This window comes from Vulpes vulpes, chromosome 4 (assembly GCF_048418805.1).
Source record: "Vulpes vulpes isolate BD-2025 chromosome 4, VulVul3, whole genome shotgun sequence".
NCBI lineage: Eukaryota > Metazoa > Chordata > Mammalia > Carnivora > Canidae > Vulpes > Vulpes vulpes.
In genome coordinates this window covers 5,359,853-5,376,825 of record NC_132783.1, presented here as the reverse complement: position 1 = coordinate 5,376,825, position 16,973 = coordinate 5,359,853, and the positions used below count along the sequence as shown (strand labels likewise).

The 16,973-nt window shown below is 48.7% G+C and overlaps 1 protein-coding gene across 2 annotated transcripts; it reads right to left on the bottom strand.

Moving 5' to 3' along the window:
• Nucleotides 1–344: 344 nt before the first annotated feature.
• On the bottom strand, nucleotides 345–14,983 carry PCDH18 (protocadherin 18). Of its 2 annotated transcripts, none has more exons than XM_026018477.2 (4): nucleotides 12,521–14,983; nucleotides 11,564–11,652; nucleotides 11,306–11,469; nucleotides 345–2,305 (listed from the first exon to the last, which is right to left on the bottom strand). In XM_026018477.2, exons 1-4 carry the CDS (start codon nucleotides 14,981–14,983, stop codon nucleotides 1,638–1,640), a joined length of 3,384 nt encoding a protein of 1,127 aa, XP_025874262.1. In that variant the 3' UTR covers nucleotides 345–1,637. The 2 variants fall into 2 exon arrangements, with proteins under 2 accessions (XP_025874262.1, XP_025874263.1); XM_026018478.2 differs by having other exon boundaries at nucleotides 11,564–11,649.
• Between the last annotated feature and the right edge of the window lie 1,990 nt (nucleotides 14,984–16,973).

Here is a 16,973-nt window from a genome sequence, read left to right as displayed (position 1 = left end):
GTAAGGCACATTTTTTGGAACCAACTTAATACAAAATGTTCTGAGAAGGGATTTTTTTTTTTTAATTTGAAAAATGTTCAAGCAGTTACTATTTGATTATTCCTTTTTTTTTCTTTCTACTTCAAATGCATTTAAATTCTTTAATCTACTGGGAATATGGTAGGTTTCTTTCATTCCCATTACAGGTCTCAAAGTCATTTTTTTTTCCATTGTGTTTTTCTTGTTTGCCAAGCCAGCTGAGTGTTCCCACTTTATCGTTCAAAACTCAACACGGAATTATCCTCTCATGAAGAATATGCTTCATGCAAAGCTTTTGAACATCTATGGAGGAAAAGGGACTCTGATTTATGGACAGCTCTTTAGCTTTACTTTTAATTTTCCTTTTATTTTCATTGACAGCAAAATTTTCTGGAGAGTACAATCAAGATAGTGTAGTCATAGAAATAACGTTACTAGAAGCTTGGTCATAAATGAGAACAGTCATAATAACGATCTCCTTTACCAAGGCATTCCACACAGAGCGATAACAGCACAATAATTAAAGAATTTGTCGTCTGTCACACAACAAATACAACAGAACTGCAGTAACAAAATCATAATTTTATAAATGTCCTTATACTAAAAATAAAAGCAAAAATATGAGGTCATGCACTGAGACAAAAGCTAAAAGTGAATAGTTATAGCAAAAAACATTGCAGAAGATAAAAATGTTCAAGTATTGTGAGAGGAGAGGGGGAGAATCAAATAGAAGAGCTTCAGAATAAATCAATTATATTTACTACCCTAGGAGGGACACGGACACAACAGTCTTGGTCCACGAGTACTTTTCGCTGTTACCCAGTCGAAGGACAGATTCCATTTCCTTGGAGCATCTCTACTGTTACGAGGATGGGGTGCAATCCATTGTCTACCATGATTACAAACAGACAATAATACTTCAGGAGAAATATGCTCAAGGACAGGCCAGCGTGATGCTCCACAACAGTAGGGCCCCGGGGGTTAGGAGGCATGGACTCCAGCCCTATTTTCACCATTGTCTGTGAAAGAGATTTCCCAGTCCCAAAATGAAATTTCACTTCCTGCTCCGACTTTGCTGCAATCAGGACTAGCAGAGAGCAGTAAAAATAATGGCAATAATAAAATGGTTGAACATTCTCACTGATGCTTCATTTCATTTTTTTTTTTTTTTAAGTATCGAGAAAAGAAACTGGATCACTTAATGAAACTAAGGACTGTATAACGTTTTAGCGGGGTTGTTCCGACAGCATGGCAACGTCTTCCCCAACGTCACTGATCTACACAGTGCCCTTACACTTTGTGGTTGACTGGCATGATCACATTTGAACAGTGGCTAGTTTCTACGTGATTAGGAAAGACATGTTTCTCATGGGAGTAAAAAAATAAAATTTGTCTGTTAAATTACACATAAATATAAGGTACAAATGTATTTTTAAAATACAGATTAAAATAATCACACTTGCATTGTGTACATACGAAAATACAGTATTTCATATTCAATATACACAGACACATTTATGATAAATGCAATTATTTGGCAATGCCAGTTCTTTCAGGGGCTTTCTCTGTCCCCTATTTCCACAGATATGGAAACAAAAATGCATGGCCAGCATCATCTCCTAGCTCTGGCGGACGTCCTGGAGCAGTTTGTTAATCTCAGCCACCAGCTCGCTGGCATCCATGAGTTCGTGCTTCCCATCGTTGAGATGATTGAGCACATTGTCAAAGTCATCTTCTTCATAATTCTCGGGGATCTCCTCCATGGCCGGCAGCCACTTCGAAGAAGGCTGCACGCTGGAGTGGGTCCCGAGGGGGGGACCAGAGCTGTTGGTGGGATTTTGGAAATGGGTACTGGCCGCCCAGGCGGCCACACCTTGGGGGTAACCCACCGTCTTGGCTGGCAGGGGTCCCTTCCGACGTTCCAGAGAGTTGGACCGGTCCACCTCGCCACCCTCGGGATAGGTGTCCAGGGAAGGGGGCAAGAGGCGCTGGAACACACTGCTCATCTCCGAGAGCAGAGAGGATGTGCTGGTGTCCCCGGAGTCCTCCTCGTTTGGGGAGTCCTTCCCAAAGGTGGAAAAACTCTTCTTCTTCTCACCAGAATCTGCAGGCGGGGTGTCCTCCTCCAGACTCGGGTGCGGCTGCTGCTGCTGGGGCTGTGCTGGGAAGTCCTCCCCCGGGATGAACATGTTACTCCTATAGTCTGAGGACGGCGAGGGCAGCGGTGGCATCCAACACTGGTCAGAGTGTCCCAGGACCCTGCACTCCTCCGTGCAAAGCCTCATCGCTACACCACGGAAAGCAAATGGGGATTCGTTATCAGACCCAACATGACTCAAAATGATACAGCAAATGTCATTATACTTCTCAAAAAAACCCAGAACGAGACACTTTTAAACTACTACCAGGACACTGGCCTGTTACGCTACACACTAAATGGACTGCACTTCTGGGTTTCATTTGTATATCGGTTTTATGGACTGTCCCCCCTCCCCACCCTTTTTACCAAATAAGGAAAGGAGGGTTATGACTCACACACTTCTCAGGGATAAGATATCTGCTCCTCAAGTAATGAGAAAGTGGATTTATAACTTACACATAAGGATGACTGAAAAAGAGCAAAGGTATGGGTGATGCAATATTTGCTGAACATAAATTCTAAAAAAACCAGGGCTGTAAGGTGAAATCCACAATTTTAGAACACCACCAGATAATTTTTTGAGTAATACCTATGCGTAGCTTTCTAGATATTGAGGTCTATCCGACCAACTTTACTTTTAATGGAGGCATATGGCAATATAATAAGCTATCAGGTTGTTCTCCTTATTAATCTCTCTCAAACGAATTCTGGATTATTTACTGATTTGTTACTTAATATAGCAGGTGCAAATTATCCCCAACTACCAGGTATCCGTAGTTAGTCTGTTAAGAAGTCCTCTTTTAGAGGTCTGAAATGCAAATAGATGGAAAAGTCATCAAAAGCTGAAGAATATATATAAAAAAAAATCCATTGGTTAGTTCTTCCAGTTGTTATAAAGCCTCACTGGAATGTGAGTGGCCATACTCATAGAAAATGATAGATGATACTAGAAAAACAGGAAATAAAAGAGGAGAAAAATCTCTAAATTTGCCAAATATAATAACTAAAGTACATAACAATGAGGGAAGGCAAAAAATGTAAAAAATACTCCACAAATCACCCATATCTTTCAGTGACAATTAGGTCTCTTTGGTATCACGATTTTGTTTTAGAGCAAGTGACAGGATGCAGAAAATGCAAACTATCTTATATTTGAAGAAAAACTGGATCGATACCAAGCATACTTATCTACTCAGCTAATTCTCTAGATCTAGCTGCTTAGGAAAGATTTCTCTTCTTCCCAAATGATCGTGGAAAAGGATGATTCTTGAACAATGTCAAATCCTTTGTCAGGGGAAGCAAGTAGTCCATTGTGTTTATTGCTGTATCCCCAGCACCAGGTAAAGTGTCTGCATAGAATAATCAGTCACTATACATTTTCTAATCATCAGGGAAATGTAAATCAAAACCACTTGAGATTGCATTTCAAATCTGTCAGGATGGCTGTTATAAAAAAAATAGTAACAAGTGTTGACAAAGACGTAAAGAAATTAGAATACTTGTACACTGTTGCTAAGAACACAAAATGGTGCAGCCACTACGGAAAACAATTTGGAAGTTCCTCAAAAAATTAAAACTATAACCACCATATTACCCAGCGATCCCACTTCTGGGTATTTAACCAAAAGAACTGAAATCAGGATCTCAAAGAGACATTAGCACTTCCCTGTTCACTGCAGTACTATTCACAGTAACCAAGATGTGTAAAAAAAAAAAAAAAAAAAAACCAGAAACAAAAAACAAAAAACAAAAAAACAACCAACCTGAATGTCCACCATTGATAAATGGATAGAGACAACGTAGTAGACGCATACAATGGAATACTACTCAGCCTTAAAATAGGAAGAAGGGTCTGCAATATGTGACATTATACCCAGCGAAATAAGCCAGTCACGGGATAAACACTCTATGTGACTCTATGTATAGAAGGTATCTATCTAAAATGAACAAACTCGTGTAAAATCCAAGAGTGGAATGGTGGTTCCCAGGAGGTGTGTGCGTGTGGGAAGTTGAGGCAATGGGGCACTGCTAATCAACGGGCATCAAGTTTTGGTTAAGCAAGAGGAGCAAGTTCTGGAGATCTGCTAGACAACATTGGGCTTGTAGTTAACAATACTGGATTGTACAATTTAAAAAGTGTTAAGAGGGTAGTTCTTAGGTAATCAAATAAAATTTTAAAGATTTATATACAAAAGAAGGAAAGTGAAGAGTAAAAGTTGTCTCTCAGAAAAAGAGAAATAGGGCACCTGGGTGGCTCAGTCTGTTAAGTGTCCAACTCTTGATTTCAGCTCAGGTCATGATCTCAGTGTTGTGAGGTCAAGCCCCACAGCCCCACATCAGGCTCCAAGGCCAGCTTTAGATTCTCTCTCTCTCTCTCCCTCTACCATGCACCCTTCCTTCCCTCTCTAAAAAAAAAAAAAAAAAAAAAAAAAAAAAAAAAAAAAAAAAAGGAAGGACTATGTTGAAAGGGATGGAAGTCACTGCTCTTCATCACTCTTTGGAGATGGCCCAGTTTTAAACCTCACCAACTCTGGATCTCAGTTCTTATAGAGAAGAGGTTAATCTGAGGAACAAAAATGAGAGCAGAATGTTAGACTGGTAGAAAAGCTAAAAATACAAAGAAAGCAGGGAAAATGCAGAGAGGGCGTGAGTGCTGTGGGTACAACAAAGGGCAAACCCCGAGAATCCTTGTGTACTTTTGCTGTGAAGAAGGGCTAAGCTTAAAAAAAAAAAAAAAGGCTAAGCTTAAATAAGGGTGGATGATTTAAGAACAAAAGCAGGTTTAGATGCACTGACTTCATGCATTATTACTGCCTGGAAATATTTACTAACTATTGCTCATCATTTAATGTGGACAAAACCAAAAGGAGTTGAAAGTAACTGCAATGTCTTAATTAGCAATGAGGTTTTTATCAGCAGCGAAATAATTCTCCAAGTGGTAATGAATTTTTTTTCCCTAATTCCCTTGGTCTCTGAAAATGGAAAGGAGATCTGTCTATCTTGTCTTACACACATCCTGTTAGAGGGAAGGGAAACAGATCTGATGACACCTTTCATTTGTTTTCCGGCCTTTAATTCTGTGGGAAGGACTTAATTGTTGGATTGATTATTTGATTGGCTTTGTTTTTCTCTCAATATTTAATGACAAAGAGTGGGGAAAGAGGAAAAATCACACAGGCTTCTAAGGATCCTGCGTATGTTCAACTTTCGAAAGACCTGAACGTAATCAACATATAACCAAAAATACAATCTGGATGACTACAATGGAAGTTCAGGTTCACAAGCAATTTGGTTACAAGAATTTTTTTAGACCAGGGCATGCTATTTCACAACTCTGCAGGACGTAAGTGGAGCTTTAATTATACAACGGCAAATTAACATTCAAGTTCTTTAAATCCATGAAGTAGGAAACACTGATGAAGAAAAGCTGATGGAGAGAAGTTTGGGGAAAGTAATAGAGATGGGAGGGGGGCAGGGGCACAGAGTAGGGCATTGCTGTCTCATTGAGATTTTCCACCTTTCCCCTGGAGACTCAACTATTTAAAAACATTCTCAGCGCATATACATAATTCAGTGCCCCAGACGCCTCATACTGCATCCAGTAAGTTGGAGCTTATTGGCAAGTGGTGCACATGGCTAGTCTTTGTGTCTCCTCTTGAAAGCTGCCAGGGGGTTAAATTTCCTCTGGGAAGGGGCTGGGGTGAGGAAGCAGAGAGCTCTTCCTTCCCATCATATGACTGTCAATTTTGTGACTGTACAATACCTTCTAGGTAGGACCTGACATAAGGAGAAAAAGTAAAAAAATATATATATATATACATATCTGTGCCTAATTTCTTGCAGGCCATTTGTCCTTAAGTAAACGATGGGTTGTGTATTCAGAGGCTGCCATATGTAAAGGGAGATGATCGCTCCCCCTGTCCTCAAATGGTTTGGGATCCAGTTCTGAGTCAAGGGTAACAAAGGCAGCCCTAAGCCCCCAGCTAGTGTGCCAGGCTACGTGATGCTGAAGGCATGTCAAGGAAAGAAACACTAAGAGGGCAAGTGGAAGCTGCTGTAGTTAAGAGACACCTGAAACAACTTTTGAGAGAGGAAGGGGACTCAGACATAGTGAAGAGAAACCAGCTTTTTTCAGGAAGAAAGGCCCCATGAGCAAAGGACTGGTGAAGACACGGCTCTGCCTATTGCAAAAGACACAAGAAAAGTTGGAACGGAGGAGAGTCAATAAGCTAGGACAGGATTTTATGGGCCTTGGAATGTCAAGGGAAGTCGTTTTATTAGGCGTTGCTGGGCAACAGAAGTCAATTACTGATTTCAAACCCCAAAAATGTAAATTAAAATGTCCTGAGAAAGTTATGCAAGCTGCGTAAGAGAAATATTTGACAAAGGGAGGAGGTGCTAGAGAGTGACTATCAGGCTGTGCGCTGGTACAGTAAAGTGGCCGTGGAAGAGAGGCCACAACGGGGATACAGGCCATGACGATGGACAGAACACGGAATTAAAGAGAAATGTTGGCGTTAAGTAATTGCAGATGGCAGATTAATGAAAAGCGGAATGAGCCCAATAAAGGAGTAGCTCAAGACACAAAATCTGAAGCCTTGATAAATCATGCTGGCGCAGCCGATAGACTGGGAGGATGGAAATGTCGCAGGAGCATGCGTGGCCCTGGGGTTCAAAGCTGAATGAGTAAGGAAGAAAGTATGTTGACAAACATGAGCTAACAGACAAAAATGCTTGCTGGTCTCGCTGCTCAGAATGAAGGATGTTTCTGTGGGAATTAATAGAATGAATGACCAGAAATGACCTTGCTGGCAGGCAATGCAACGAAACATAATCTATATTTGATCACAGTTTAATGCAGGAAAAATAGTTGGAATAAGACACTCAAGTCCTAAAAATATACATGCTCTCAAACACTGCACTGATTTCTGTTAATGGCATTCAGATGTGGACTTACTTTTTTTTTTTCTTTTTGGAGTTGGGCTATTTCCTGGGAATATAAGTTTACAAAGCACAAGTTTTATGCCCTAATGTGCTGGCCAAAGCTGCCAGAATGAACAGCAAGCCAGAAAATGGTTGAAGTATCATCAGAATGATGGTCATAATTAAAGGATGATTATCTCTGTATAGATACTCAATATGCACATTTTTTTCCCATACTAGCCAGAACATGAATAAGGTTTAAAATATTTTATAAATCACTGGTAATATCCCGGTGCTCTATGCCACCAGAACGCCTTCCCCACGTGGAGGCAGCCAGCTAGGAAGAAAGAAATGTGTCTACTATAAAACAACACCGTATACCAGCAATATAGCTCTCCCACTACACGCCTAGGTTAAGATTGCGTAACTATGGAGTTTTTTAAAGGACTATCTATATATTAAGTGGTGTTATTGGGATCCCTGGGTGGCGCAGTGGTTTGGCGCCTGCCTTTGGCCCAGGGCGCGATCCTGGAGACCCGGGATCGAATCCCACGTCGGGCTCCCGGTGCATGGAGCCTGCTTCTCCCTCTGCCTGTGTCTCTGCCTCTCTCTCTCTCTCTGTGACTATCTTAAAAAAAAAAAAATTAAAAAAAAAGTGGTGTTATTACTGATACCATAAAAGTGAACCTCTAACTTTGAAAAGAAACGTTCACTTCTAAGAAGTTAATTTAAAGCCACTCGCCACGTAAGACTGTTACCCTAGACTTTACATCTACCTATTGTTGCCTCAATGACTTTATTAACACTTATTTTTATTTTATTACTTTTTTAATGCAAGGGTTGGATAACTCTACTGCCGTCAACATGTCTGGTGTTGGTAGCTCTGAAAGAGGGAAAGAGAAGTCTTGCTTTTTTTCGAAACCAGGTGGGTGAGCTGTTAGAATTACACAGCTTCAGAATTAAAAAGGATTTTAGGGGACACCTGGGTGGCTCAGTGGTTGAGTGTCTGTCTGTCTGCCTTCGGCTCAGGGTGAAATCCTGGGGTCCTGGGATCGAGTCCCGCACCAGGCTCCCCACAGGGACTTGCTTCTCCCTCTGCCTGTGTGTATCTCTGCCCCTCCTGTGTCTCTCATGAATAAGTAAATAAAACCTTTAAAAGTAAATAAATAAGCAAATAAATAAGCAAATAAATAAGCAAATAAATAAGTAAATAAATAAGTAAAAATAAATAAATAAATAAATAAATAAATAAATAAATAAATAGGATTCTAGGCATCATACAGGCCCCCAAATGGAAAGGTTATCGAACTAGGGACAGTTACTTTCCTTTTAACTATGCCAATAAATTAAAATCTCAGTGAATAGACACCATTCAGTTTGCCATATAAGTTCTATAATAAAACACGGATGTCATGCCCATTATGCTACTTTTCTGTGTTACTGAAATAATGTGATTTGGGATATCTATCACCTGATTCAAAATTAGAGATCAATATTCAAAATCGAGTCCCATCAAGCATCACTGAGTCATAGAAATTCAGCCAGCTGGTTCTTTCATTTCATTGGTTTAAATAATAAAACTGGCTCTCTTTGAGCAAGCTTTGAGGCTGGATATAGTCCACTAGATTGTCCAGAGATTTATCTCTTCCCTTAAATAGGAAGTCTATGGATAAAACAAGGAAACAAACAAAGACGCTGCTGTGCAAATATTGGTTCTCATGTACCTTGAAGCCCTTGATGCTGTTAGAAGCCCTTCCCATGCATCCATCCTGCCAGAGATGCAGGACCTAGTACTGTGGTGACATAATGGAATCAGCAGCCTGCAATCACTTCATAGGCTCAATTAAGTAGTGGGACTCAATTAAGAATTTAGGCACAAATACATTACTACATTTATTTATTTAAAAAAAAAAAAACCTGTTGCTTCATATTACTCTTAATAGGTCGGTGTTTTTTTTTTTTTTTTTAAGATTTTGTTTATTTATTCATGCGAGACACAGAGAAAGAGGCAGAGACACTGCAGAGGAAGAAGCAGGCTCCATGCAGGGAGCCCGACATGGGACTCGATCCTGGGTCTCCAGGATGATGCTGGGCAAAGGCAGGTGCCAAACCACTGAGCCACAGTGTTCAAGAGTATGAGGATTGGTCCAAATCTCGCCTCTACCACAAACTGCCTGATTTGGGAACACATGTTTACATGTTTTGACCTTTATGAGCTTCAGTTTTCAAACCTAAAAGAAGCAGAAGCAGAAGAAGAGGAAGAAGAAGAAGGAGGAGGAGGAGGAGGAGGAGGAGGAGGAGGAGGGGGAGGAGGAGGAGGAGAACACTACCTTTCCTACCACCCCACTCCCTTTTTTTTTTTTTTTTGTAAATTTATTTTTTATTGGTGTTCAATTTGCCAACATACAGAATAACACCCAGGGCTCATCCCATCAAGTGCCCCCCTCAGTGCCCGTCACCCAGTCACCCCCACCCCCCGCCCTCCTCCCCTTCCACCACCCCTAGTTCGTTTCCCAGAGTTAGGAGTCTTCATGTTCTGTGTCCCTTTCTGATATTTCCCACTCATTTTTTCTCCTTTCCCCTTTACTCCCTGTCAATATTTTTTATATTCCCCAAATGAATGAGACCATATAATGTCTGTCCTTCTCCGACTGACTTAGTTCACTCAGCATAATACCCTCCAGTTCCATCCACATCAAAGTGAATGGTACCACCCCACTCCTGATTCCTACGTCTGTTGAAGTGTTGGGAGACAATGCAGGTACCCAAGTCCTCACAGACCTTAGGGAAGTGCTGGGACAAAGGGAGTTATTATGGGCGGCAACTATCACCATCAGCACTAGAACTTTCTTGGCAGTGCTTTCACCTGCATTTCCGTGGCTCTCTGAAGCTCCTTCACTACTCTTTCCTAAACTCCCTTTCTTATCCATATTTAGAAAATAGACGTTTGATGGAACACAGATGGGTAATTGTTTTGTTCTGCCTTTTTTGCATTTATCAAATGGCAGTCATTTTATCAACATTCTGTGGACTTTAGAAACGTTAGGTAGGGGATCCCTGGGTGGCTCAGCGGTTTAGTGCCTGCATGGTCCTGGAGTCCCGGGATCAAGTCCCATATTGGGCTCCCTGTGGGGCCTGCTTCTCCCTCTGCCTGTGGCTCTGCCTCTCTCTCTGTCTCTCTGTGTCTCTCATGAATAAATAAAATCTCTTTAAAAAAAAAAGAAAGAAACGTTAAGTAGCCAAAGCAACACTGATGTGCCCCTAAGAGTCGATTTAATTTCCCCAACTCTGGCAACAGGGTTGCTCCCATGAGGTAGTCAGGATCTACCCAGTTGGTTCAGAGTTTCTATTGCACAACTTGGGGGAAGGGGGGTGCTCTAAGGAAAACATGGCTCACAACTTCCTAGGGTCGCCTCCACCTGGCTTATGTATCTCTAAACCCCCCCTCTTAAACTCTTGTTCTTCTTCCACTACAGTGGAGATAGAAAATGAAAGGTGGCAAAAAATATTCTGTGCTCACCACCCACCAAGATGCATTCTTTGTCCTATTTTTGGTGATTGAGGTGGTACCATTTCCTAGCGTATTTTAATCTCTGATTCTGTGAGTTGGTTCCCATCACAGGAAACGTGTGTCCTCCAAATTATAGTCCAGTTCACCACCAGGCACCAAAACAGGCTGTTTGAATAACAACCACCACCCAGTAATTTCATAAAGAGTTGCCCAAGACTGTCCTGTGGCAGGCCTGGATGGAGGGGGCAGGAAGAGGAAAGAAGCGCTGTGGCTTTTTCTAGCCTCCTCCCCCCACTCCTTTCTTCTCGTTCTGCTAAGCCCTGATGGCTGCTCCTTCTCTACCAACGGCTTAATATGAATTTTAAGGAAAAGATTTTGGGGCAGCCCGGGGGTCTCCGCGGTTGAGCGCTGCCTTCAGCTCAGGGTGTGACCCAAGGTCCTGGGATCGAGTCCCGCATCGGGCTCCCCGCATGGAGCCTGCCTCTCCCTTGGCCTGTCTCTCATGAATAAATAAATAAAATCTTAAAAAGAAAAAAAAAAAAAGAAAAAAAAAGATGCTGAAGTGTTCGGGTCCTGTTCATTGTTAGCAGTGTACACACGACAGATCCTTCAGGGCAAAGGACAAAGAAAAATACAAGCGTGGGAGAAACCTTTCACTTCGTGGGTGTAGCAGGTCTGGCAATAAGGACCTAGCACCCCCGCCACCCTCTTACCTGCCGGAATTCTTCCATCAGTAAGAAACAGGTCACTGAATCCTTCACCCAGCAGCCTGTCGATTGGTGAATCTCGCCCCAAATCATAATCACTGTCTCCTGCTTCACTGTCACCACGGCCACTGTCTTTCAAGCTAAATTTGTCCATGTCTTGGAGGGCGTATCTAGAAAGATGAATCAGAGAAAGCTTGGGTTTTACTCTTCTGCATTCTCGTTACTGGAGACTCAACAGGCAATGAACAGAAAGGTCATTCCTACCTATAGCTCCTGGAATATTTGTTGCCTCGAAAACTTGGCCTTGGCTGATATTGCCCCTGGTGGAGCATTGAGAGAAGCTGGGAGACCTGCTGGAAACCAAACAGACAAGAACTGATTTCTTGGAAACAACCCCCCCCCCCCAATACTCAAAAGCTGCAAGCAAGGGAAAAAACAGTTGTTCACTAGTTCATCCTTAACTGAACATCACCTGTGTGTTAAAGGGCTGCACTCGCTGGAAGGTGGCGGACCTATGCAGGCAGCCACCACGTGGAACTGAACACCCCCCCCCCACCCAGAGCTTTCAATGACCTCATACACTGGCTTTTTAAGAGAACTCCTTGCTAAACAACAGCTTGTTTTCCTTTATCTTCTAGGTCAGATTAAAGTGACCTGCTATCACAATATCTGGGAAATGTCACAAAATACGACAACTCGAACACACGCAGCTGAAATCATGCCAGGAAAATCACAAAAGTCGAACAAATGTGACATGCATTCAGATGGCATTCTGGAGGCCTCAGTTTTTTGTTTTTGTTTTTTTTTTTTTCTCCTTGTGGTTTTATTTTGGTTTGGTTTTTTTGTTTTTTTTTTTTTCTTTTCATTTTTTTTTTTTTTTGGTCAGGAAGGAACCACAACTATGCAAATAAAACAAGTCCCTTTATACTTGGCCCCCAGTACCTTAATCTGGGAAGTAAGGGTAATTCTAATTAGACAGTCACATTCATTTTTCAGTAATAGATATAAACCCATGCAAGCAAATTCTTTAAGGAAAACCAAAGAGCAGGCTGAGGTTTGCATACCTGCTGCGTACACACCACGCAACGTGTGTCCAATGTGATTTGAATGTTGTTAAGAGCTGCTGTCTACTTCTCAATGGAAACATGGCCCACCCGTAAGGCAGCTCGGGAACCCTAAGGGCCGACTGGGCCGGTGAAGGGATGCAGAGTACGATCTTACCTCAACAGCCGGAGTGGCATGGGTGAGCTCTAGGGAGAAATTCTCTGGCACGTGGTTGGACGAGATGGTCACCAAACTGTTGAGGGACTGGTGACTGTGGTGACTCTGGCGGCTGCCCATCTGCCCTCTTTCCAAGGTTGGAGACGAAGACGGAGATGACCTGTGATGAGACCTGATGGGCAGAGTGCCACTCATGGTGGGCACCAGCGTAATGTCCCCTTTGTGAATCTGCCTGGATGGCCTCTTCGGGTGGTGCTGGTAAGTGGATTCCGCTACCCTGCAGTTGTAGGATCTAGTGTCCTTCTTTTCTCGGTTACACCGAGTTGCAAACAGCACCATGATGACCAACAGCACGGCACAAATCGCTCCTAGGGAGATAATTATGATCATGGAGACGTCCAGAGGCGCCTGGCTTACTGAGGTCATTGCTGTACTGGTCACGGACTCGGCGTACTCAAAGATCACGCACTTCAGGAGGACTCTGGTGTGCAGCTGAGGACTGCCCTTGTCCTGGATGACCACGGCGAGCTCCCACTCCGTGCGCGGAGCCGACTCCATGCTCACGTTGGTGTGGATGTCGCATGACCGTGGGTCAATGAGGAAGATGTTCTCCTCGTTGCCCGCCACTATGGAGCAACTGAGCTCAGCATTCACCCCAGAGTCTCTGTCAATTGCCCTGACCCTTGTGACGTGGAAGCCACTCTCGGCCCCCTTGGGTATGGAGATTTCCGCTGTGTTGTTGCGCAGCGCGGGCCCTATGACCACGGGGACGTTGTCGTTCTCATCGACGACGGTGAGCACGACTGTGGCGTTGCTTGCCAGTTGCTTTGGGCTTCCTCCGTCTCTTGCTTCCACCACGAAAGGGATCTGACTCACCTCCTCGTGATCGAAGATTCTGAGGGCGTAGATGGCTCCGTTGGATGGGTCGATGGTCACGTAGGTGGTTATGGAGCTTCCCAGGATGAAACTCTCCAGGATGGTGTAGGTCACCTGCCCGTTTTCTCCCAGGTCGGGGTCTGTGGCTGTGACCGTGGTGATGTAGGCCCCTGGCGAGTTGTTCTCCGAGATGGCAAACTCGTACCGACTCCTCTGGAAGCGGGGTGGGTTGTCGTTTATGTCATTGATCTGAACGGTGAAGTGCTTCACCGTGGACAGGCTGGGCGTCCCCTTGTCCTCGGCGACCACGGTCAGGCCGTACTCGGACCTCTTCTCCCGGTCCAGGGTGGCGTTGGTCAGGATCAGGTAGTTGTTCTCATAAGTCTTCTGCAGTCTAAAGTGGCCGTGACCGTGCAGCCTGCACACGATTTCCCCGTTGGGCCCGGAGTCCTTGTCCTGGACCCTGACCAGGGCCACGAACGTGTCGACGGGGTCCCCTTCAAAGACGTAGGATATTTCCTCCTTTCCGGGGGACATGAGGTTGATGTTGATGTCGGGCCTGTTGTCGTTGACGTCCACCACCTTGATGATGATCTTGCAGTGCGCAGGGATGGAATTGGGGCCCAGGTCTTGGGCCTGGACGTCCACCTCGTAGGATTTGGTGACTTCGTAGTCCACTTGGCGGGAGAGAGTCAGGTGCCCCGTTTCTGAGTCGATCCGGAAGGTCTCGAGGATTCTGGCGGGCACGTGGCTGCTGAAGGCGTAGACGACCTTCCCGTTGGCGCCCTCGTCCGGGTCGGTGGCGTTCAGGTCCAGGAGCAGGGTGCCCACCGGGGCGTCCTCGGGGAGCTGGATGACGTACGAGGGCTGCGGGAAGGCCGGGCTGTTGTCGTTGGAGTCCGAGATGCTGATCTTGAGCACGGAGGAGCCGGACCTCGGGGGCACCCCCAGGTCGGACGCCGTGAGCAGGAGCTCGTAGCTGGAGCGCAGCTCCCGGTCCAGCTCGCGCACCACGATGAGCTCCGCGTACTTGGCCCCGTCCGTCCGGGTGCGCACCTCGATGGCGAAGAAGTCGTTGGCGGAGAGCGAGTAGGTGTGCAGGGCGTTGGCGCCCACGTCCGGGTCCGAGGCGCCGTCCAGCGGGATGCGCGTCCCCACGGCCGCGCTCTCCGAGATCTCCACGGGGATGACGGGCCGCGCGAACTGCGGGGCGTTGTCGTTGATGTCCAGCACCTCCACCTCGATGTGGAACAGCTGCAGGTGCTCCGTGGGGAGCGTGATCACGTCGAACTCGATGCAGCAGTTGAGGTTCCGCGCGCACAGCTGCTCGCGGTCGATGGGCGCGCCCACGCGGACCTCGCCCGTGTCCTCGTCCACCCGCAGCAGGGGCGCGCTGCCCCGCTGCATGGCCCGGAAGCGCACGGCCGCGCCGGGCAGCCCCCGCAGCGCCTCGGCCGCGTCCTCCCACAGCCGCGCGACCACCGAGCCCACGCGCTGCTCCTCGTAGATGCGGTACCGGAGGTTGCGGCCCAGGACGGCGCAGCCCAGCGACGCGGCGAGCAGGGCGCACAGCAGGCGGCAGCGCATGGTGGCCGCGGGGGGGACCTGGGGGGGGGACCGGGGGGGGCCCGGCGCGCTCGGCTCCCGCTCAGCTCCCCGCCCCGCCGCCTCCCGCACGGCCCCCGCCCCGGCTCGCGCCCCCGAGCCGCATACGCACCGCGACGCCCTCCCGCGGGTGTAGCCGGGCCGGCGGGCCCTGCCCCTGCTGCTCCGGCCCCGGCTCCCTCCTCCCCGCCCCGCTGCGGACCAGCCCGCCGCCCCGACTCCGGGCTCCGCGCTCCGAGCTCCGCGCTCCGAGCCGCACAACTTCTCTCCAACTCACACAAAGCTCCGCTGCCCGGCGAGTGCGGAATCGCCGCCAGCCAATCAGCGGGGCCCGGATCCCGGCGGCCCCAGGCCCGGCGCGGGGGCGGGGAGGGGACGGGAGGGGCGGGGCCCGGGAGCGGGGAGCAGGTCCGGGGACGGAGGAGCTGCACGGGGAGCGAGGGGGACCGGGGAGCAGGGTCCGGAGGAGAGGAGGAGCTGCAGGGGGAGCGACGGGGAGCGGGGAGCCCGGTCCGGGGGAGGGGAGCTGCGGGGGGAGCAGGGGGGCAGGGCACGGAGGAGGGAGGCTGTGGGGGGGAGAGGTGGAGCAGGGTCTGGGAGAATGAGGAGCTGCAGGGGGAGCGGGGGAGGAGGGTCCGGGGGACGGAGGAGCTGCACGGGGAGCGCGGGGGAGCGGGGAGCAGGGTCCGCGGGACGGAGGAGCTGCACGGGGAGCGCGGGGGAGCGGGGAGCAGGTCCGGGGGAGGGGGCTATGGGGCAGCGGGAGCAGGGTCCGGGGGAGGGGAGTTGCGGGGGGAGCAGGGGGGTAGGGTACGGAGGAGGGAGGCTGTGGGGGGAGAGGTGGAGCAGGGCCCGGGAGAATGTGGAGCTGCAGGGGGAGCAGGGGAGGAGGGTCCCGGGCAGAGAGGAGCTGCAGGGGGAGCAGGGGAGGAGGGTCCGGGACACACGGGAGCTGCAGGGGGAGCGCGGGGGAGCGGGGAGCAGGGTCCGGGGCAGAGAGGAGCTGCAGGGGGAGCGCGGGGGAGCGGGGAGCCCGGTCCGAGGGAGCGGGGAGATGCGGGGAGAGCCGGGAGCAGAGTCTGGGAGAAGAAGGCTGTGGAGGGAGGGAGGAGCAGGGTCCTGGGGCGGGGAGTTGCGGGGGGAGCAGGGGGGCAGGGTCCGGAGGAGGGAGGAGCAGGGTCCGGGGGAATGAGGAGCTGCAGGGGGGAGCGGGGGTCGAGGGTCCGGGGCAGAGAGGAGCTGCAGGGGGAGCGAGGGGGAGCGAGGGGGAGCGAGGGGGAGCGGGGAGCAGGGTCCGGGGAGGGGGGAGTTGCAGGGGGAGCGCGGAAGGAGCCGGGAGCAGGGCCGGGGGAGAGGGGCTGCGGGAGGAACAAGTGGGGAGCTGCAGGGGAAGCGGGGCCCCGGGGCAGCGGGGAGCAGGGCAGGGGGAGGCTGCGGGGGGGGCGGGGCCCGCGGGGAGGGGCTTGGGGGGCCGCCCCTGCCCTGCCCCTCCCCCTCCCCCCTGCTCCCTCCCTCCCCGCCCCTCCCCCTGCGTCCGGTCCACCGCGTTCACCGTCTCCGAGCGCGCCGCGACAAAGGGGCGACAAATTGCAGAAGAAAAACTTTAAATCAACTTCGGGTCGCCCTGGTTTCTCTGGCGTTGGACGTCGGGCCGGTTTCCTTAAGGCCCTTTCTCTCCGCAGGCACGTCCTGCCCGGCTCCTCCGGGTCCGCCCGCGGGCTTGGCTTGAGATGCCCCCGGGGCCTCCGGTAGGGGACGGACTGGCCGGGCTCCTGGGCCCCGCGCCCCCCCCCACCCCACACCCCACCCCCCCACCCCACACCCCACCCCCACCCCCCAGGAGCAGGCTCGGGGGCCCCCGCCCGGAGCGCCTGCAGGTTTCTTGGGGCTCTGGTTTTCATGAGCAGAACAAGTAAGGAGGTTTCACGTCCTGGGTTCCTTTCATCTTTACTCTTTGAGGAGAAGAAAAGGC